Below are 23,765 nucleotides of genomic sequence, written 5' to 3' on the forward strand. Positions count from 1 at the left end.
TTTTGCCAGTGAAGCAAAACTACTTACGCCTCCCTCATCTGTCACAGCGGACAGGGCGGGGCCCATGTTAGCATCAACCTCTCCAGTCTCCAGTATGGGCTCATTGTAGTCCCTGTAGGAATAGTCGTATTCCTTGAGGCCCACATCCCCAGTCACATACTCCTCAGTGAAGGCCTCCTCGCCCACACCGCCTGCTTTGGTGGCATCTACCTCCTCTCCCACCAACGATGGCTCCACCTGGGGCTGGGTTGGGTTTTATCATAACCGTAACAGGGCAAATAGAGGGACAGGAGAGAATCAAGCAGGCAAAGGAGGACAAAGGAACAGCAAGAGGAGGGGAGTGAGGTAGGCATGATGTGGAGACGTTAGTTCAGAAAAGTGGGAAAAGCATGAAAAACAAAAGTGGAAGGAAGTGATGGAGGAGGATATACAGAAAGAAATGAGTCTTACCTTCAGTATAAAACAGTGACACAGGAACAGAAAACAAAAAGACATCTGGTAGACTTTTTCATGTGAATCAGGTTTACCTTGCTACCTTGAATCTTCTGTAGTTAAACTCTATTATGTTTTCATCAAAGCATATTCTGATCAGCTTGTGCATTAAGATCTGTGACCAAACAAATCTTCCCAAATATACAATTGCAAAGTTTGGTTTCAATGCACAAAACTGATATGAAATACATAGTGAAAACAAGCTGCTGCTATTCTATGCAAAGCAAAATCTAAGTTATTTTCTAGTTAACTTACCAAAGCAGTTTTAAACATAATCCGGTTCCATTATTCCAGACTAATAAACTGGAGCACCATTGTAACCATGTCTGAAACTATTTGTTACAAAAATATACCACATACTCTGACATTTCTCTAGAACTGTAGCAAACACAAACATAAAGTCACCGAAGTCAGATAATATAGAAACACAAGTAATCATGACAATATGGATTACTGTCAAAACACTGTGAGAAACAGATCAGAACTGTGAGAAAGCCTCTCAAATTCTGTCAGTTTATGGCTTTAAAGTAAGCCACAGCAAATACTGTATTATTTAGTCCAATATTTGTTAAAGAATGCATTATATTTATCTCTTTTTGTTGTTCTCGTTTAAACTGCATATCAAATATTTTTTTGTGAATCCCTTTTTCACAAGATTTTTGCTCTTATTTCAAGATCACAACCTAATGATTCAGGGATCTTGAGATGAGAACAAAACTGAAATCTTGCTGTTAGGGAAAAGGGGAGTCACATAAAAATGTTTGATAAGATAAATGTAATGCATTCTTCTGTGAAAGAGGTTTTCTATTATGTCTTGTCTCACGGCGTCGGTGCCAACAAAACAGTGATATTTGGTTAGATGTGTGAAGGGAAACAGAGCTATTTGCTACTTGGTTAAAGACTGGGCTCACCACCATACAGATATTACATCATCTTCTGTGTTTTTGTTCTTTATGAGGGTTATCTGTTCTGTCTGTCACCGTTATCTGTGTGACTGATCAATGGGTGATCTTTTTTTTTTTTTACCTGTACATGGAACTCTTCTTGTCCAACCACCTCACCCTCTGGCAGCGGGACCGTCTCCTCATAGTAATAATCGGTCTCTGTAGGGGTGTGGCCAGCCTCGGCATATTCAGTGTCTACATCCTGATTGGTCAAGTTGACAGGAAATGGGGAGCAGGGAGGAAGTAAGCAGATTTGATTGGAAAGGCGTGGTTAGTTCAAAGTCTGGTGAGTGAAGAGAATAAAATGGAACATGTTGTAAAACTGTGGGTGTCAGAAACGTTTACTGACGACTCACATTTTTAAAGTTGCAAAGATCCATTTTTGAAAGGAAATTTCAGGTAGTTTCAGACTTGCGATGACTATAAATTTTGCCCCAGGCAAGATTTAGGAAGTCATTGAGACTACTTAGCTGAGATTTCTTTTCATCCTGTTGTTGAATAAGGTTCATGACAGGGTGACAGCTTCTCTTTTGGAAGTTGGACAGAGAGCTTCTATCCATCCCATGCAGAAAAAATACATCATGAGTTGATGCTTTGGGATGTATAGTTTCACCCAAAAATAATGTCATAGAGAGACAACCCCAACAAACAGCCTCACAGAACACTATAATAATTGAGTACTGAACATAAACCTGAAACATATCTGCAGTAGACTATCATACAGGTAAATTTGAACTCTTACAAGTTAGTTTCTGTGAGGCTGCTTCATTCATATCCGATAAAACATATGACCAGAAAAAAAGAGACAAAACACAGGTACTTGGAGGGGAGAATGATAGAGTGACAGGAAAGTTCTGTTGTGGAGCATGTGTGTAGAATGTGATAGTATTTGTGTTTTCTCAAGTTTAGCTTCTGTGCCATAGCAATCCATGCTCATTCATCTGATCGATCCATTAATGCCCCCCCAGAAAAAAAGCACTGGAGTTTTCTCAGATCAAGTTACAATACAGCAACTGGAAGGTAGGAGTATGAAGTGAAGTAAAGAACCATAAAACCGTACAAAAAGCCATGCTTTAGAGTAAACCGCTGTATCATATCATATACAGAAGTCGGGCTGATCATTAAGATCATATGATATATAAACAGAGGAGAAGGTGTCCAGCTTGGTATGAACCAACTTCCATCTTGAGTACTCAATTTTCCACCATCAAGGATTTACCTCAAAATTGCACAGTTTTTGAGAGACCAAACTATTTGTCTCTCAAAATTGTGAAGAGAATGAAACATTTGATTTCAGGTCATTTTGTTGCAGACCCAGGATGGTAGAGCAATGGTAATCAGATGGGACAGATGGGACATACAACGTGGACAACCATGGACCCTGCTGTTGTACCTGTTGATAACCGTTGGTTACTTTCTTCGCTGGGACTGCAGTTCCGCTCAGCACACTCTTGCCAAAGGGTGGGAAAGGTTTGTGCTGGGATTTGACATTAGCATCCACCACCACCTTGGACTTCGTGGGTCTGGGTGGAGTAGGCCGGACAGGGGCTGATGTTGGAGCTACTTTCTTCAAGACCTTTTCAATTGCAACCGTTGGTTTGACCACAGAGACTTTTTTGATGACTTCTTTAACCTCAACTTTCACAGCCTTGGCTGCTTTTGTGGGTTCAGGTTTTGGTGCTTTTGTGGGTTTAGGTGCCTTGGTAGCTTCTACTTTGGCAGCTGCTTTAGCTGCACTAACCACAGTCTTTTCTACGGTAACAACTTTCTCAGTCTTTGCTTTTGTAGTGGTTACAGTTTTTGCCTGATTTGCAGCACCATTACCAACAGCTTTCTTTTCTACCACAGTGTTAACTTTGCTGTTGCCGTTAGCCTTAGCCTCACCATTGACCTTATTCTCAGCTTTGCCATTAGCTTTAGCTTTAACTTCTTTGCCATTGCCGTTAGCTTTCTTCTCTGCTGTAACTTTGCCATTGCCATTTCCATTTGTCTTAGGGACAACAGCGGCTTTTCCATTTCCATTGGCTTTCTTTTCTGCAGAAGATTTTCCATTTCCATTACCATTAGCTTTCTTCTCAGCTAAAACCTTGCCATTTCCATTTGCCTTAGGCTGAGGTGTAGGCTTGGCCTTGCCATTGCCATTACCATTGCCATTAGCTTTTCCATTACCATTGGCTTTAGCTGCACCATTTGCTTTCTTCTCAGCAGCCGCTTTACCACTGCCGTTCTTAGTTGGGGCAGCTGTGGGCTTAGCTGTAGCTGCTGCTGTTGGTTTGATCTTAGACAGAAGAACCTCCACTGCAGTGGGCTTTGGTTTAGATGGCTTAGCTGTGGAAGACTTAGGAGCCTTGGTGGGCATAGGTGGCTTAACAACCAGTTTGTATGGTCCAGTCTTGGCTGGCTTTGCTGGAGTGGGTTTGGCTTTGACAACAGGGGCTTTAGTTGGGGCTGCTTTTCCATTGCCTGCCTTCTTCTAAGATTTGTAATTATCGTTTGGTTGAGATGTTGTTAAGTATGTAAAAGTGCATATTGAAAAAGACAGGGAGTGGAGGAAGACACAGATACGTGGAGGGGGTGGGAGGGGGATAAAAGTACAAACAAGGGATGGACAGAAGGAGAGAGACAAGAGTGGATGTTTTGAGAAACAATGACATAAAGATGGCTAAGGCTTGGATGATTTACTGAGACTGTACAGGCATTACTGGATACAGCATAGGATTAATTTAGTTCTACATTTTAAGCAAAATTAAGAATAAACAGTATCATATTGAAAACACTTCAAATATGAATAAATGTTCATTTTCTGTGTATGTGTTTGGCCTTTGTGACTTAGACCAATTCTGCTGATCTCTCCAGTAATGCCATTCTCAATATTAAATGACAAAGCAGCATTTTTGTGCTCATAAGAATTTGAGGCTGTGGTTTTGCAGAGGCACTGAGGGTGTGACTGCTCAGGTAAAGCTTGTGCTGAACACACATACACACGGTGAAGACACACAAAAGACACACCGGCCTGCTGTGTACATTTACACACTCAGACACAGACACAAACACACAGAGTTTGGGACTGCATAAAGCAACCTAACCACAAGAAAAGGGTTATTAGCCTTGCATAAGCAGGGTTGTGGGTATCAGACTGTCATGCACATGCTGGACTTCTAAAATAGACTCAAAACTATTGTAGTTCATTCTTACTTCTCATGCTGTTATACTGAAAAAACTTGCAAATTAAAAATGACAACAAAACGGCAAACAATACACTGTAATACTGTGTGAAGAATAGGAAGTAAAATTCAAGTATCCAACACAAAATGGAAAACTGAACTGCTAGTGACAGACTACATACATGTGAAAGTCAGATGTACAACAAAAAATGCATATACCAAGAAAAAACATATGCATTAATATTCCCATATTGACTGAGAAAAATAATATTCAAACAGATGGTGCAGAAGTAGAGTAGATACATGCGATGACTTCCTTTGAGACAAGTAATAAATCATGCAAATAATACAAAAGTGGTAAAGATACATGCCCTGGTCTGATAGTAATGTCTGCTGGTTTTTCATAATCAACTTTGAAGCCAAATGGCTGGAGTTGGTCAGAGACGACCATGCAGTGAGGGAAGTCAGTTTAATCATGGAATTGTGTGTTTATCATCTTAATGCTCGATGTTATCTGTTATCATTACTTGACAAAATCCATACATCCTGTACACAATGTACAATAGAAAAAAACAAAATGAATCCATACTAATTTACGAGAGATTCTCTTGCTGCATGACTCCTATGCTAATTTGTCTTTCATGTTTTTAGTTTATTTAGACAAAACATCCAATCATCACATAATTAACCTCTGAACATCATACATAAACCAAATTACAGGTGTCATTTGCTTTTTCTTACAGCACTGCTGACAATTCACATCAGAAAAAACCTCCAGCGAGCCTTTTGTGGATGGTTTTGCATGAACTTTCCCTCCTTAAATCTTCAAAAGTTGATTTTTTTGTGGAGATGCATGGTCTTAAATTTTACATTAAGTTGGTTTTAAGGTGGAACATGATGCAAAAACTGGAGAAACGAGTGAAAAGAATGAGATACATATACTACGCATGAGTGTATGACAACACAGCTCCACTTTAGCCACCCCAGTGCCCCCACTTTGTTACAACTAAACACACACACATATAAGACAACATGTAAATGACATGAGGACAATAAAAATCACAAGGAGCAATGTTAATCCTGGTGGACGGAGATGTCGGAGGCGATGTGGATGTGAGAGAAGTCAATATTGATTAACAAGGCGAGATGTAAACAAAATGAGCAAGGTATGGAGTGATGAGACATGAGGGATGAGAGAGGTGTGGAGTCCTCAAATATAAATGAGGAATTTTCATTCAATAGTTTTAGGAAAAAACTGGATTGTTAAATGTTGTTGAGCAATAAATATGGAACATGCTAATATTCTATTATAAATTGTGCTTTGTTTGACACATTACTACCCCTCTCTCTCATTCTCCTTCCATTCCACAAACCCTGCTCATATCTTCCCTCTGTTACGCTCCCTTTTTACCTGTTGATTTGGGGCCCCAGGTCGGGGAGAGAGGGACACATGGGAGGGAGGAACGCCTGTTGTTTCCTCATAATAATAGGGGTATTCATGGTCATCCTGCTCCTCATCAAAGTACTGAGAGAGATGGAGGAATGGGAAGATGGGAAGATTGGAGGGATAGAAGGAGGGATGGGTTGGCGGGGGGGGCACATGAAAGCAAAGGGAACGGGAGGAGAGGAATGCATGATGGGGGAGAAGGGATTTCCAAAGGGAGGTGAAGAGGGGTTGCAGAGGCCACAGAGGGGTAAATAAAGGCAAAGAAAAAGCGTGAATGTGTGGAGAAGTAGCAAAAGAAAAAAATAGTGATATAGAGCAAAGCATTTATTTCCATTCATCACAAGGAGTCTGTATTTCTGCTTAAAGGTGTGTTACTGAAAAAGTTACTGATATCCACAATGTTTTTTTACACAGACATCCTCGATGAATGAGAAAACAGCAAAAAAAATCAATGGGTGAAGCTGATGAATAAAACCACACTGATTTGTATTCATTCAGATAGCAGTCATCTCAACAGCATCAACATGACAGGGTTTGGGACACAAAGTGTTGGAGCTCTGACTGACGCATTTTATGTTCACTTAAGATCTGGCATGCAGGCTAATAAAACAGAGGTCATGTACTTTGGATGGTTGAATGCGGATGAAAATTACTTGCCACTTTAGCTGTGTGTCACAGGTGGTGTCAGGGAACTGTCAACTCTCAAATATCTTTATGTTTTTGAGAGAAAAAAATGAGAGAGACCTAGCAAAGCTGGCAATGCAGGTAATGTGAACAAACAGTCTCAGTAAACAAAGAGGCTCCACCTTAAGCCATCTTCATGCCAAATGTTTGCGTTAATTTACCCAGAAAACCAATCAGAATTGAATATTTACATTTTTTCTCTACTGAACAAGATCTCTTTCTTTCAATCCATGGGGGGAAATGGAGAAAGACGCTGACTGTGAATTGTATCATCCTCTTTCTCCTACCTTTCTGTGTTCCGTTGCAATAAAGCAAGAAAAAGTGACAACTAATCCAGTGCTGTGACAAATCAAACTTATGTTTTTGGCCGCTCGAAGTGTACGAAATGATGTCAAAGTGTTCATTTTTAAGGGTGTAGTTATGAGAGAATACCTCTGTTTTTCTTTAGTTACCTCAGGGACACACAGACCAGGAGGGTGAGGAGGAAGGTGGATGGATACAAAGTGTTGTTGATGATGGTGATGCGTGAGGAAGACAGAGAGGGAGAGCAGCACTTTGATGACATTATCAGATGACCCAAACTGAACCTGTGAGCTTTCATTTCTACGTGGATACTGGATTATATTCAGTCTTTTACTGCCACACCACATTTTCATGAAATGAAGCTTTTGTGACATTAGAAATGTTTTCAGTCTGAATTTTCTATGTTTTTGGAAAGGAAGTGCCTTCACAAACCAATTTCTATAGAGCAAGTGCATTATGAGGAGAACATATAAACTGAGTGAGCTCTGAAAATGTGTTTGAAAGACTTAAATGACTTAAGGATCTATTAGGTGATAGAAATTAACATAAAGAGCTGGATGAAATATATGTTAATCGATCAGTGGGGCAGTTTATTATGTCCTGTTTATCTTCACTGCCTTTATAATAAAGACTCGAAAGTGCCAAATATATTTCATGGCCTAGTTATTCTACTCTTTGGAAATCTTGACGTTTTAAACTCAGTTTCAGAAAAAATGGATAGTCAAGAGAGAAGTAACACTTTTTGTGTAATCTAAGGAAGTTTTCTTTGTTTATACAAATAAGTCATGCCACAGAAAATCCACAGATTCAGTTTGGACCTGCTTCATTGGAGCTACAGATGAACCTACAATACTATGAGTAGGATGTGTTAGCACAGTGACGGTTACACAGACTGTAATTGACCCTAGGTGGTTTTGTTATGATGCTATGAGATTTGTATGTGGAGCATTCTCTTCGTGTGTGTGAAAGGTCAAGGCTAGTTTTGCACCTTGCATTAAAGTTGTAGAATTATTCCCAAGAAGAAATGATTGCTTAACTTTTTATGATTCATTGTATGAATGTAGGAGTAAACACTGTTGTGTGTGCACTTGTGTTGCAGTGATGTTACTCACGTATGTGTTGGGGTCCTGGGCCTGGGTCTTGGGCAGTGGGGAGTCACAGTCAGGGCTATAGTGTTCACAGAAATCATAGGCAGCCTGAGGGTTGGAGGCAATCAGCAGCTGCTGGATGTCACCCTGCGGAAAAAGAATACATACAAAAGTTCAAACAAACACAATAGGCTACTTCAGTGGAAACTCACTGCTCCTAATGTGTGCTAATGCTAATGCTAATGCTAGGTACTGTGGGTATTAGGATGGGTAAAATGCAGAGACTGGATTACCCTACAGGAATAATAAAGTGAGTTAGCCTTAACCTTCAACCTTTAACAGTATGTACAGATACCATATCTGCTAAGTGACTCTGTAAACACCATTTTTTTGATTGATTTGATAAAGCACTTTGTGACCCTGTCTGTGAAAAGTGCTCTATAAATAAAATTTACTTACTTTAAAATATACCTTATTTTTATTTGTTTTATCAGCAGACAAATACAACACAGAAACTAGAGGTCACTGGTTAAACACAAAATATTTAAATGACAGACAGTAGTAATTATGCTTTGTTTTGTTTAGAGTCCAGCCATTTTCTCCAGCGCTTTATGAAGATATGTTCCTTGATCCGTAGGTAATAAGTCAATCATGAGCCTCATTTTTTAATGTAACTGAATGAAAAGCAATACATGTGTGATTTACCTGTGAGCAGAGTGGTACATGCATTCACATATCTGAATCCTCTAAACCAGGGGTGACAAACTCATTTTCTTTCAGGGGCCACATTCAGCCCAATTTGATCTCCAGTGGGCCGGACCAGTAAAATAATAACAGTGAAAAAAGTAAAATTATATTATGATCAGGTTTACATCAACAAAGTTTCCTTAAAAATCTGAATAACATGAACAACTTGAATTGTCTTAAGAAAAACAAGTGCAATTTTAACAATATTCTGCCTCAGTTTATCAGTTTATCATTTACACATGTACATTACAATCGCACAAAACATTTAGTAACAGGCTGAATATTGGTAAAATTGCATTTACTTTTCTTAAGACATTTCCGTTTGTTCATATTTGTTCAGGTAATTCTTGTTTTTTGTAAAAGTATAGTTTGGTAATGTGAACATTTTCATGTAATTTTACTTTTTTACACCAAAAAACTAAGAGAAAATTTGGGGTTGTCATTATTTATAGGTTATTATGATAATATTTTACTGGTCTGATCCACTTGAAATCTAATTGGACTGTATGTGTCTGTATGTGGAACCTGAAATAAAATGATTTTTACACCATTGATTGTTAATATCTTCAGTGTAATTTTTGTATTTCACAAATTCATCCTGCGGGCCAGATTGGACCCTTTGGTGGGCCGGATTTGGCTCCCGGGCCACATGTTTGACACCTGTGCTCTAAACCCTGTTAAGCTTTGAGGGTCCTCACCTGGAAAACCTCCTCATCTAGAAGACGGGCTCCAAATACTGTGATACCATTAGTGTCGATCTCAGCATTATTGCCACGAGGCAGTGGACGGGTCATCTTCTTCTTGCAGTCCAGCAGCAGTGTCACGTTCTTCTTGGAAACAGAGATAGCAATGCGGTGCCACCTGGAGACGAGACAGGAGGAATCAAAACAACAAAGTGGCAAAAGTCACATCAGACCAAAGTGTCACACATTCATTCATTCAACACACACACACACACACACACACACACACACACACACACCCTCACACCCCAACCGACCCATCTCAACCAGTCACAAACTGGTTGCTGCTGGTTACTGACTTGCCATCAGCCAGGTTGACGCCTCTGAACAGTGGGTAGTCCTCAGGAGCTGGTTTGCCATTCTGGTCTTCGTACAGGAAGACAGGGGAGCGTCCCAGTTCAATTCCCAGCTGCTGGATGCCCTGCTCGCTGTAGATGGAGAGGAGGAAGGCCTGGAGACCTGCCTGGGCTTTCACCAGAGCCATGATGGAGAAGTTCTCTGGGAAACGACCTGTGGAGATGGAAAAGGTGATAGGACGGACATGAAGCGAGAAGGAAAAGGTCACTGACTATGTGCAAACCAGAGTTTTTCATTGTGAATGTAATTTAAGACCAATTCCGTGTCTATTGTGACTAAAAATACAAAATATATCTGGGAAAATCTGCATTTGGCAGGTGTTTGTTTTATTGTTCTGACTTCACATGTGAATCTGATGGCTTTTTACCCAAAGTTCCTAACTTGAGCATTTTTTAAGGTGCAGCTGGTTCTAATGAACTTTTCTTGAGCCAGATTAAATTAAAGCTATGTTAATAGTTTAACTTATTACATCCAGAAATACCCTTTTTTATGTGAAGATACAATGTTATACACACCACATCATGACACATTAGCTGGGCGTGCTCTGATAAATTCTGAACAGTATGTAAAACTAGAATCTCTACTTATTGGTTTCATATTAATTATTTATTCTTTACAGAGTGATAAATATGGATTTTCACCAAAATGAGTGGTAGATGTGTAGATCAACTAGTACAATGAACAACATCATTAAAAATTCATTTTATGAAGATGTAAAAAAAAGGAGACAAGAGTGGAGACAAAGCATAAAATGGACCAGAACATGTGAAAATGACACTGTCTTAAAGCACTTAAATGAAGGGTTCTGTGTGACAATCATCTGATTGTGGAATGTCACAATACAGTCCCGTGTGAAGCTTCCGTAGACATGAGGACATGTAATAACAGGTGGGCATGGCTGAAAAGGAAAGTTAAACCCAAAAAAAGCGTTGAAAATCAGTTTTGTCTTTACGGGATTTCTTCAAAACCGCATAAATACTAGTTTGTTTTTCCTCTCTTCACTCCGGGGTGTCAGATGGTATTCTAAAGATAATTTGTTATGGTTCTCCCACACAGTTTAGCTCAGCTCCATGCACTGCAACGTATAATTATACTTTATATCCATGAGCAAACTGGCAAAGGGCATAACAGAGTCACGTAACTCCTGCTCTTAAGCCATTAAGAGGGGTTCCTTAAACACTGTTTCCCCATCACTACGGGTTTTCTTCCTGTTAAAATGAAGCCTCCCTCCAAAGTTAGAGTACTGACTTCTGCTCAGACTTCTGCACACTTTTTATACTTACATTCTTGCTATCTACTTTTTATTTCGTATTTTTACCTTGTTATATCTCTATGACCTGTTCTTTTTTATGCACTGTATATATTAGTTATGTAAAATTGGGGTAAGACAATATTAGCTTGGCTTCTTCCTATACCATTTCAGATAGTAAGTGTTGTTAAAGAGCCACAATAAAATGGTTGTACATTGTGTGACTTTTTTTTCTTTTCTTTTTTTGGATGGCTTGTAGCCTTCAGTATTCTGGAGTGTTCTGATTAAATTTATAATTTTTCTTTGCCTTTTGTTCACCTTTGTATTTTATTCCTACTTACATTCAAAATGAAGTTTATCATTATCATTATTTTATATTACTACATTTATTGTCCACTTTTGCACATATTTTTATCGCACTGCCATATTTCATATTTCCTAATGTATGTTTACGTTTCACTGTGTTGGATAAAATGCAATTTCGTTGCACAACCTGTGTAATGACAATAAAGTCTGTTCTATTCTACATGTGGCAGAGATATTTTCAGTAAACATAAATTAAACACCCAAACTGCAGTGTGTGAAGCTGACCTGAGAAGAGCTGCTTCGTGGGGGCGGAGATCTGGGCCTTCTTGGTGATGCGGTAGGCATGATCGGGGCTGCTGGAGCGACGGGATGTGCAGAAGCCCGGCACTTTCTTCACGCCCTCGGGGAGAGAGGGAACCTGCAGAGCCCGCAACACGTCCACTGGGTCTGCAGAACAGATAAAGAAAAGGAGGATTTTACTTATTTATTTATTGCATTTTGTCATTTTCAGTCACATTTGTAGAGTTACATATAAAGCAAGAACTTCATCCAGTAATTAACAAGTGAAATGACTATAAATGACAATAGCCATGCTGCAGTTGAAAACCTTTAAAAATGTATGTAAATTTAATGCAAATTACACACTTTTATGATTATTAATTAATCAGCTTTGGCACAAAAGGAAACAAATGAGAATACATAAGCGGCCTATATTATCTGTACAAATTATTGCTCTTTAAGGGTCTTTACTTTTTGTTACAATATTTATTATAATTTATTTCATTTATCACCTGCTGTGGTTAAAGTTACAGATGCCAGACTTTATGCAGGCAATAAACCCATTCTGTTCTTACATATACAACTTCAGTTATCACTACATTTTAAAGTTCACTTGATTATTACGAAAGATCATCTGATAAAGAAGAATATCTTCATTGCAGTGATTTTTGCAAATACTGTGACCTTATTTTGCCCTGATGATAAAAAAGCTACACTTGCGAAAATACCTTTAAATGCTTATGCTCTACTAATGCAAAACAGAACCAAGTACAGGTGGAGTCGACAATGGCTGCCACTGTACGTTAAGGTATAGTTTAAGAAAGGAAGCAGTGTCTGTGCCAGAGGAAATGGGCCGTAGTCCAAACCACGTATATGAAGCACTGCACAGCAGATACAGTACAGCTCAGTCTAAATCCGAGTGCAGACTGTGCCCACTATTCTGCTCACATTCATCAAACACGTGAAACAAGTGGCTGTTGATGCGATAGTGCTGAGTCAAATTAACTTCTCTGAGGACACACAAGTATTTTCACAGTTTCAGCTGATAACACAAAACTTCAAAAATGCAGGGATGCATGCATGTGCACACAGTGGATATATAAAACATGTAAATGCATGTGAATACACACATACACACATTCATACACACACACATACACACACACACACGCACAGTCTTGCATCGGGCCTATATTTACACATGCTGAGGTCAACCAGTTTGTTTTCCCACCCTTATTTTGCACTGTGATTTATTTTGTTTGCTTTCTTATTTTGCATGAGACTTTGCCTTACACGATATGTTTAAGTCAATATAAATGTGGTTGTTTGACGGTTACTTTCCAGCAAAATACATTTTTTGTTAATTCACTAACAAGACACCTCCGCAGGCTACAACTCTGTACACTGTTTAGTGTTTCTGCCAGGATGTTAAATGGCTGCGGGTTAGTATGCTCCATAATTCAAGACGTCTCTAGTACAAAACAAAAAAATGCATGACACAAATACTTTCAAGATTTTATAAGAGAAGGTTTGCATAAATAAGAATAAATTAGTATTACATTACTCCCAATGAATTTGAACTCTAACATCCACCATAAACATCATCCTAATTGCTCTAATGTTTTTAAGTGAGACGGCAGTTATCCTGCCTCAGTCTTGGCTTCAGTTTCCCTGTGTTTGAGGTGCACCAGAGAGCTAACCGTCCTGTTAACAGACAATTAAATTCATTTACAGCCTGCCCTGCTGTGGCACGTCTCATAATAAACTGACGGTGGCAGTGATGCATTACAGAGGATTAAAAACTACAGCGCAGAGGTAAAGATCACAACCAAGCCCTCCTGGGACGGAGCCTGTGAAGTTACATGTTTATTTTCATTTTTCACTTCTCAGCCATATTCATTACCTATAATTGCAATGTGCTTTAAAGGAGTTTTTGCAAAAATTGTGTAATATACACCTCAGCATGTTTGCAAAGCCTAATGTCACTTTAAATAGTGTTGCAGTCAGTTGGACAGCATGCAGTCTTAACTGTCAATGAAAGAATATTTGCTTAATTGTGATTTACAGGTATAGAAAGGAGTGAAATCCGCAAAGGGACAAAAAACAATGTCAAAGTTGCAAAATCACAAAATAATCTTGTTAAATTTTATTTGATGTTACACATTTGTGTCTCAAGATATAGATTGGTAAGTGACAGGAACATTACAGAGAAAAAAAATACAAATACTATAAAGAATGTTGACTTGTTCGAAAATTAAACTACATCTCTTGGGAAAAACTACTTTATAGTCAGTTACTACATAGTACTCTTCTAAGGCAAAGCTGCTCAGAGAAATGAGCACAAACTTCAACATCACAAGCTCTTGCCAAACTTACAGTTCAACATTCAGTGACCCATGATACAGTTGATCACACTTGATGAACAGCATAAATCCATGAGTTCTAAAATGCTAATGTTGCTGTTCCCAAAAGCCCCAAAAGCACAAACTACAATCACACCAGTGACACTTGTTTAGGTGACACCCAGTATCTGAGGGGTAACAGTTAGCTAAAGTGGCCCACAGATGGTAATATTTATTCAGACTGAACAAATGGTGCGTTAATATTGCCTCAAAGTGTCTAGACCACATCCATTAACGTCACTCTACACTGTAGAGACAGAACAGGAAGAGTCTGAGAGTAAAAGAAAGAAAAAGATGGAAATTTAGCTAGATTGTGATGCTACATTAATCATCCAAGAAGACACTATAAGCAGCAAGAAATCAACTAATGAACACAGAAAAGATGAGCTTAACAGACTAATGTGGAGCTGAATTAACAGCAAGACGGAGTCATTATGAACTTAAGCAGAATTCCAAGGGCATTTAATTAAGTTTCATAGTTTTTAAGACTTTGCAGATCTGCACAGGAATGTTGGGAATGAAAAGAGAAAAAGGGGGAGAGGTATGAACAGGATGAAGGTGATGAGAGCGAGGTGGAGGAAGAGGGAGGGTCAGGCGGCGGTGATCAGTGTGTGTGTTTTGGGGGGTCAGGCAGTGACAGTAGACAGTGCGGTTCTGTGATGGCAGGATACTGGATCAGATTGCAGGCCGAGCTCCCCCAGTACCCCCAGTACAATGTGCAGCTCTGTTCCCCTCTGCCCGTGAACCTCACATCTGCAGCCGGGGCCCTTCCTGCCTGGAGGACCACAATCACGACAAAAACACACCCACAAAAATAACACACGGGGCCACAGAGGTACACTCTCTCACCGCCCTGGTATAGAAAAGTGCACCTCACGAAACAAGGAGTGGCAAATATGAAACTAGACAAGGTAGGAAAACAAATTCGCTCTCTTTAAGTTCTTTCTTCTCTCTCTTCCCACTCCATCGCTCTTTTTTTTTTTACATAAGCACTCACAGATGTCTGCAGCTTTTTGATGTAAATGTGAGCCAATTACGCTGCTGTCATTAACACAGGAAACAAGGCTCCCAGACACGTGAGGGCAACGACAATGAGCGCCACAGGCAAAGCTTACAGTAGCCAGTACAGTTATTCTTACTGACAGCTGCACCAAGGCCACCAGAAATTTACCACAGCGCCCTAATCACTTGTTTGTCTGATGGGGCTGATTATACCTGATTAGTCCTGAAATGTTTTCAAATACTGTGGATAATCTTTTAATCCCACTGAACACAGTCACAGTGAAATCATATCAGTGTGCTACCATGAATTTGTGAACAAAGTAGTAAAGTTCAATTATGTAAAAAAAAAAAAAAAAAATGTTGCTAATGCACAACAAAAACAAAAACTTCCTTTTCCATGTGTGTAATCTGTTAATTGAGGTTTTAAATTAACTAAATGGTATGAAATATCCTGAAATAATGATAAGTGTACAAGGGCAGGTTATTTTTTTCAACAGTTGCCCCTGGATTGAAACAATCCTATCACTATTTTATACTCTATTCCACAGAACCACAAGTGACCAAACACATAGATCACCAACTTATTACAACCTGATAGGAAACACATGCGGTGGCCGTCTGGTGGTTGTACTGTAAAATAAGGTGTGCAGTGGTAACAGACTGCACTCTGGTTAAAACAGTAATGATTTGACTCATGTAGTTCATCTAATCTGCCACTAGAGGGTGCTAAACTAGATTTAATTAAAGGAGGAGCTGTTGAGGGAGTACAGTCAGTCTGTTGAAGGGCTGGAACACACACACATAGATGTTTACATGTACACACACTCAGCAAACAGACACACACTCACATCAGTGAGAGATAAACAATGCTAATGTGAACTGAACAGCTCAGGATTAACCAGTGCTGAGGCGGTGAGTCTATACATTCTGTCACTTGGCTAACAGAAAACACACAGCTCTGCAGTGTGAACACAAAACAGAAGACCACACACATTTACACAGCCATTATTCTACTTGTGGGGACACTATATTGCATGACATATTAAGAGTCTATATACTTAAAAGTAATGATTTACATGGAGGCTCCACACAGTTATCAGACTCTGTTGGAAGAACATGCCTACACACAAAAAAACACAAAAACACATCACAAAAATCACTGGTTTGCATCGCAGAGGAATGTAACGTGACACGAAACAAAACAGCTCAGAATATAAAAACAATACATTTCTATGAAGGGTGGATGCAGAATATGTTCTTCTTTTCTTTACCGTCTTATTCTGCGGTTTGGAGTCTATCCCAGAATGCATTGAGTCAAATGCTGAGAAGTGCTCAAACAGTAAATTCACATATGTAAATTAAAACATAGCATTTGTTTATATATACAGGGTGTATGCATATAGAGTATACCTCACACATGCACGGTCCTGCAGTCTGCTGGGTCCCACCACCACCACAGTAGACTCTGATTTCCTCTTGCTATTTCCCTCTAAGATGCTCTATAGGATTTCTATGCGTGCGTGTGTGTGTGTGTGTCCTTTCCTTTTCTGATACAGCTGTGCCAAATACCAGACACACACTCCAGCTGACACATTGACCCCTCACCTCTCACCTTTACACAACGACAACATTGTTAGAGACCGCGGTTAAACACACACAAACGCATGCACACATACACACAGAAACTCACAAATTCACCCAGACACCAATTCTCTGTCTCAATATTACAGTTTCCTGGGGTTTCCAAGAATAAAAAGGGTGAGCTGAGATGAGAAAAAAATCCACATTAAATTTCCAGAAAGATTCATCACTCACAAAATATATAGAAACTCATTACAAAATCGAAAACCATAAACTAAACTCCAGTTTCTACTGAATAACCAGCTGTGTCTGCATCCCTCCGTCCGCCCAGCTAACCGCGATGGCTGCGAATATAAGCATGAGTCTAAGTGCAGGATATAATTTCCAACATGGTGCTCTATAGTTACAATTTATTTATAATACCTTGTGTACACAGACAGAAAACCCATTATGAGTACCCATGCTGTAAAAAAGGGGTTATTAGGAACTTATATTATTTATACGGTATAAAATGAGGCTTTGGTTTGTCAGTATGGTGTTAATTAGTGTGTTGTTATAACACCATGTGTCTGACCAGCTGCTCTATAGGAAAAAAACAACACAAAACTGTAATTTCTGTGTTTGTATTCTGGTCTGAAAGAGCATATGGAGCTTTACAGTGACAGTGAAGTGATGAATACTCTTCTGGGATAACAGGTTTTTATGGAATTAATCCAACTATAAACAATGAGGAGTTGTATAAAGGTTTTCTAAAAGTGTTGTGGTGCTAAAGGAACAGGAGCTGATGGATACTGGGAGTACATGTGGATTTTATACAGCAGCATCCACTCAGTCATATCACACACTGCATGAACTAAAAAGAACAAATGAAAGTAAAATTAGCCTATTGCTCCATTATACGAGCAAATGTTTAGTGAAAAACTGAAAAAAATGGTCATTTTTATTATGAAAAATTCAACATTCATCTTGCCGTGTAAGAGTCTGTATAAACTTAACAAAGTGCAGAACAGAATGAAGACAAAAATATTAGTAACCATCATTAAACCTTCAACTATGATGCTTTGAGCAGACAGAAGTTTAAGATATAAAATATGCTGGGAAAAAACAAACAAACTGAATAACATTGATCTGATTAGCTGCTTGTTCCATGTGCCCTTTTGCTTAAACCTGCCCATCTTATGATTAGAGAGACTGTTTTACTGGGTTTTGTGAATGTTTTATGAAGAAAAGAAGGATTTTATCTCAGTGCAAGCATATGCATCTCAGTGTCATATCAGCTTCGGATATACCGTCCATATCTTTGAATTTTTCTCAGTTTTTACTGTATGGTTTAGTAAGTTCAGTGTCTACATCAATGTACAGGATAAACGATAAATACACTGGAAAAAATGCCCCTCTAAAAACAAGTAAAAAAAAAAAAAAACATGATATTTTGCTTGAGTTAAGCAAAAAAAAAAAAAAATCTGCCAATGGAACAAGTGAAAATTATCTTGGTAAGATTTCTTGAAATAAGATTTTCAAGATCTGTTGTCTAAAAATAAGTTCTTATATCTCACTGAAAAGTTAGTCTTCAGGTGATTATGTCTTATTTTAAGCATAATGAGATATTTTAACTAGAAATGAAAAAAATACACTCGTAAGATTTTTATTTTTTTCCAGTGTAACAAGTGTTTTCTTTCTATCTTCTACTTTATACGAACTTAGTCTTAATCATGTTCTTTACAGCCGCCTCTATCAGTGCTCATTTCACAACATCAATACTGATGACTCTCAGTTCATGTGGTTTATCTGTCGCTTCATGGAGGCACCAAACTTCACTGTACTGCAGCCTCATGTGGTTTCAACATGGCATGGCCTCCGTCAAGGAGCTGCTGCCAGCCTGTGCCTGAGCCGTCCACTGTCCCCGGTGTACCATTATGTGGTCTGTGCCAGTCTGTGTCGGTCTGTGCGTGCTGCATTGATGTTGCCAGAGTGTATCATGCTTCAGTCTCTTGTGGTTTCAGGGCTGGAGGCCAGAGTCTCCGTTTGGAACTGAGGGTGGATACTGACACCACAAGACCTGGAGGGGACCACAGGGCCCTGACCAGGAGACAGTCAGTGTTTCCCTGTAACATACTATCATATGGAAAAGATGGACAGCAAGGACGCGAATTAGAAACCCATCTGTAGTCTACTGAGGTGTCTACGAAATGATGTTTCAGCTCAGCATTGACTGGTTTTAATAGAAAAAAGACTAAACAAATCTGGATACAGCACTTAAGGAACACACTACAGCATACGTCATTACATAGAAGAGCTCTGTGCAAGTTAATCATGTTGTGGTGTAACATGTAAATGAGTTTTAAAATCAAAACACACTAGGGACAAATGGGCCATGACACTGCTTAAACTGCAGTGAAATCACAAAACCATTCAAAAAAAGCTCCTAATGATTAATTAAATTACACATGATTGGAACTTATGACACAAAAGTACTGCTATGATCCCTTACAGCCAGTTCAAGAAATAGTACCACAAAATCATATACTTTATTCTATCTGATTTGGAAGAGCTAGTTTATTTATAGTAAGTCAAACCCTGCCAGGCTCAGTGATCAGCTGTATCAGAACACCTACATTTACCTGAGTCTAGCCAGAGGTGAAAAGTCAGACTTATAATTAATGGATGCATAACAGCAGCGGGCCAGAGTTGTGTTATAAGCTATCATCATGTTTACTGTGACACCTTTAAAGTGTGGAAATCCCCACATCTGAAATCTGAGTCTTTATGGGTGTAATTTAGCTGCAAAAACAAGTGTGAGGAGATGGTTGATGTCGACTCCCTGTAGAGGGAGCGCTGGAGGACATATGAGATGTGTTATGTCTGTAAATGTGGTTCACAAAAGACCAGAATAGGCCCCTAAAACAGCGTAACTGATGAGGGAAACACTATTGTGTATATGTCACAAATGTAAATAATGAAACCTTATTTTTTTGACTTACACTAATGGTTGTTAGAATTAATTTACACCCATTCCTTCTGAAAAACGTTAAATAAATTAATGCATATGAGCAGTTTTATAATGCAGCTGTGCTCCGACTGGCATGGTTTATGATACAGGAAACAACACTTTAGATACTTCCTCCATTATAGCTGGAATTATAATTAAAGTTTCACTTAATTTAAGCTTTAAATATACATTATGGAGGCCATTTCCACCTCCATTTTCCTTATTTTAATACATATAGGTGGCATCTTTATCACCTTGCAAAAAAAAAAAATATTATTTTTAGATTTCTTTTGCATTCTCTCTATACTTAAGTATGCAGTCATCTTATATATGACAGACTTAAGTGTAACACACTCCACTCAAAACCTCGAACCAAGCTAAAACCACCATTCACTACCATTCAGCTGCACAGACAGCACTGACGTCTGGAAAAGAGATGTACATTAGCATCACATATAAAAGCATACAGCTGGTCTCCACACCCTCCTACATTAACTTCCTAGAAGAAACAAAATAACAGTGACTCGGAATAGCATCCTATACAGACAGTCTGTCATTACAAAGCTGGCGCACACTCCTGTCCTCCTTGTACATCTTCTGCTGAAACAGAATGCCTCGAAGGAACGACGCCTAACCATCCACACACACACAAACCACTAAATCATCACCTATGAAACCGAGGAAAAAGGAAGGACTATCTTCTGCTGCTCTGTTTCTGAAGTCTGTAGCACTAATGTGGTTGTGTCTGAGAATGACTTTTATGAGTTTACAGTTTGATGGGATGTCGGGTCTTGTAGAACAGAACACGCAGGCCTCGGATATGTTCAGATGCACTTGACTTTTCAACTGCTGTCTGGCTCTGGTCCTTCTGTGCAGACAATGTGATTTTACATGGGAGTGGCCATGAGCATTCAGAAAAGGCGTCCAACAAACAGTAAAGTTTTTCTTGGTCAAAATGATAATGAACACACTCAGCAGTCCTAGTTAGAGTTTTTAGGGGAAGTTAATTTTTTAGGCTTCAAGCAATAGACTGCAAAAAATAGGTGCAATAGTGACAATCCTGTGGTTTCTGTTCCAAACAAACCAGTCTAAATCATAACTTACGTGCCCTGACATTACCATAGCTAATTGTTGACTTTGCTCATAACCTTAAAACTGGTGGGCATTGACAACATGCTAATACTACATACTTATTACCCCCTCCCCCCAGGTCATTTATCATCCCCTGCAGCAAACTTACGTTACACATGATTAAATGTTGTAATGACCCAGGGTTATGGTTTCCCTTAGAAACTCTGCTGCTGAGGCTAAAAGTCTCTAAAAAGCATGTGTTACTGTGAAATATTAACTCTTTCAAAACAAACAAAATCCACTTTTGCAGAGGAAATATCGGTTACGGAAATAGCCATCAACCATCAACCTGCTGTTTAAGGAAAACTGATCTGATGGCCCTAAAGCCTTGGTCACATAGAAGAGTCAGTTTAAGGCTATTGAACCAGAGCCATAAACCAGGACAACTTGGATGAATCCAGTCAAATATATAAAGTTCAAATGTAACATGGGATGGATTTGTTTCATCAGAGGCACAGAGGCCCATGAGAAAATGATGACAAGGCAAAGGAAAATCAAAGTGAGGAGGTTAAAGCTGCCAGACTGAGTCACATGTGACCAACAGAAGCCTGAAATACCACACGCTTCCATACAGTCACAGGAATGAGCTGTCAGAGGCTGCCCTGCCACCACATATAGTGGCTCTATTCACCAGGAGAGAGAGAGGGGTTATGTTATGTTAAGCCAAACTCAGACAGACTGCCTTTTGAGGAGCCCGCTGCTTTGAAAAGAGGTTGAGGAACATCCATGTCAAGAAAATATTGCTCTCTGATTTTCTCTCATCCTTTGAACAAAACTGGCCTTTCATGGCCTCCTGGGCTCACTGCGTCCTGTGATTTATACATGATGGCGGTGGAGGCCTCTGTCCCTCCTCTTTTTTTCTACTCCTCATTTTCCCAGGGACGAGAGAATAAACATAAAAGATTGTGACCACTTTCTTCTCTAAATCGGTCTTTCACTGCCTGGGTGGGGCGCTGCACTGGTTTACTCTAACATCTGCTCTGCTGATGCGCCACAGTGCGCTCACGGGGACGCGCAGCGGCACAGCGCGTCTGGACATCTGGGCCACGGGTTTATTGTGCAGGACCGACAGGGGACCATGCATGCCAATCCCAAAAAACTCAATCTGCATCAGTCTGACATTATCACAGAGTCCGATTCTTATATAAAAAAAAAAACTGTTTGTAGACGCGCGCCTCTGCACCGCGTCTAAGCATCCTTTAAGAAGAGAAAACACAACCTGACCAAGGTGTTGCACACAGAGGCACATTCACATATATGTGTCGCACATTTCCACACCCTGAACTGAGAAAAACATCCATACCTTACAGACGCATATACACAAACAGAACTGTACAAAGCGCACATAGACACGGAGACACTAAACGCTTTCAGCCACCGAGGTGCTCCGACGCATAATAACCTATTCATCCAGGGCAAAAATGTCTCAGGCTTCCGCCTCCAAAATACACACGGGAGACGACGGGAAGGTGCAATCGCCTCTCTCCATCTGAAACTGGAAACGGGGCCAAAGAATACACCAGAGGAGGGCAATTTATGTCACAAAAGCCCACTTGGTACGCACAACCTAAACAGATGAAATCTCTGAAAGTTTTAAAACAAATTTAGTTTTGTCGCAGCAATTTAGAGAAATGTACTTTTTTCAGTTTGTGTAGTTTCCCATTTCACTGCCGACCCTTAAGTAAAGGCCTCTTATAAGTGTTAAAGCGTTTAACCAGCTTTAACTCCAGGGTGGTCTAACAAAAAAATATCTGCTCATCTAAAGGCCAACTGGGAATATTTAAAGGTACATCACCGCAATTTAAGAATTCCTCTATTTTGTCCCCTTAAATAAAACCAATAAGGTGTAATTATGCAACAATTTTCTTCAGTGACATCTGATCTGATAGGCCTATAATCAGGTGAATCAATGGAATCACTGTGTCAAAAATAACTTGCGGACACTAGCGGCCAGTCAGAGAAGTGCAGCGCATACAGATCATTCCTTTATGACAAACTAATCTATAACTGGTGAGTGAAGGGAAAGTAGGGGGCGTTCGACCTCACTAAAATGCTTTAAAATGCATAACTCAAAACGCAAAAATATCGGAATTATCCACTGAAAAAAAACCTGGATGCAGAAGTCCCTCCTCCTCGGATAAGCAGGGGCAGTGATGGATGGACTGGTGCACAGGCTGAACTGGTAAACACCCAGTCATATCCTCACGTCCCTGCTGGCAGACTGTACTAACCATGCACACATGCGCACATGTGCACATTAAAGTAGTGGAGATGATGAGAAGAATGTTAAACCAACACTCTTCCTCACAGGTTGGCTCTTTGCACCGTCCTACCCCATGTCCCCCTCCGGATGGGGTGTCGCAAAAGTACAAAACTGGAGCACATCATGTCAAAACCGGCCTTGGTTCTTAATATTCTTAATACTGAAATACATTTAATGGCAAATTGAAATAAAAATCAGGCAAATAATTCAAAATGTCCCCAAAGCACCAGGATACCTAAAATACCTGCGCTCAGGACTTAACCACAACATTTGCTGGGATGACACCTGTCAGCAGGCAGCTGACAGAGGCAGACAGCAGAGGAATCCGAATCCAGGCACCGAAAACCTCAAACCATATTCAGGTTTGGATGTTTCCAAGGACAGTAACCCGAATAAAGGTTGCTCTGGGACTGGCAGCTCAGAAGGTCCGTGCGTAACATCCATTATCGGACAGTTAGTTATACTGCTACTTTACATGGATAAAACTAACAAACACATGTTCAAACACGTTTTTAAGTTTACACACGACCAACATTCTAATTAACACCACCTGTGTCACTGTTTTCTGGCCTTTTGAGAAAGAATGGACGATTA

At 39.6% G+C, this 23,765-nt stretch overlaps 1 protein-coding gene across 2 annotated transcripts in view; it reads right to left on the bottom strand.

The window, feature by feature from the left end:
- Nucleotides 1-23,765, bottom strand: part of col11a2 (collagen, type XI, alpha 2) — a 54,251-nt gene that overhangs the window by 24,650 nt on the left and 5,836 nt on the right. For both annotated transcript variants that reach the window (XM_030147481.1, XM_030147482.1), the window contains exons 3-9: nt 11,810-11,971; nt 9,912-10,122; nt 9,568-9,730; nt 8,147-8,269; nt 2,830-3,909; nt 1,519-1,638; nt 28-243 (exon numbers count right to left, since the gene is read on the bottom strand). In XM_030147481.1, coding sequence (XP_030003341.1) covers nt 28-243; nt 1,519-1,638; nt 2,830-3,909; nt 8,147-8,269; nt 9,568-9,730; nt 9,912-10,122; nt 11,810-11,971 — 2,075 coding nt within the window. The remainder of the gene's footprint in view (nt 1-27; nt 244-1,518; nt 1,639-2,829; nt 3,910-8,146; nt 8,270-9,567; nt 9,731-9,911; nt 10,123-11,809; nt 11,972-23,765) is intronic.

The sequence above is a fragment of the Sphaeramia orbicularis genome, chromosome 11 (assembly GCF_902148855.1).
Source record: "Sphaeramia orbicularis chromosome 11, fSphaOr1.1, whole genome shotgun sequence".
Taxonomy (NCBI): domain Eukaryota; kingdom Metazoa; phylum Chordata; class Actinopteri; order Kurtiformes; family Apogonidae; genus Sphaeramia; species Sphaeramia orbicularis.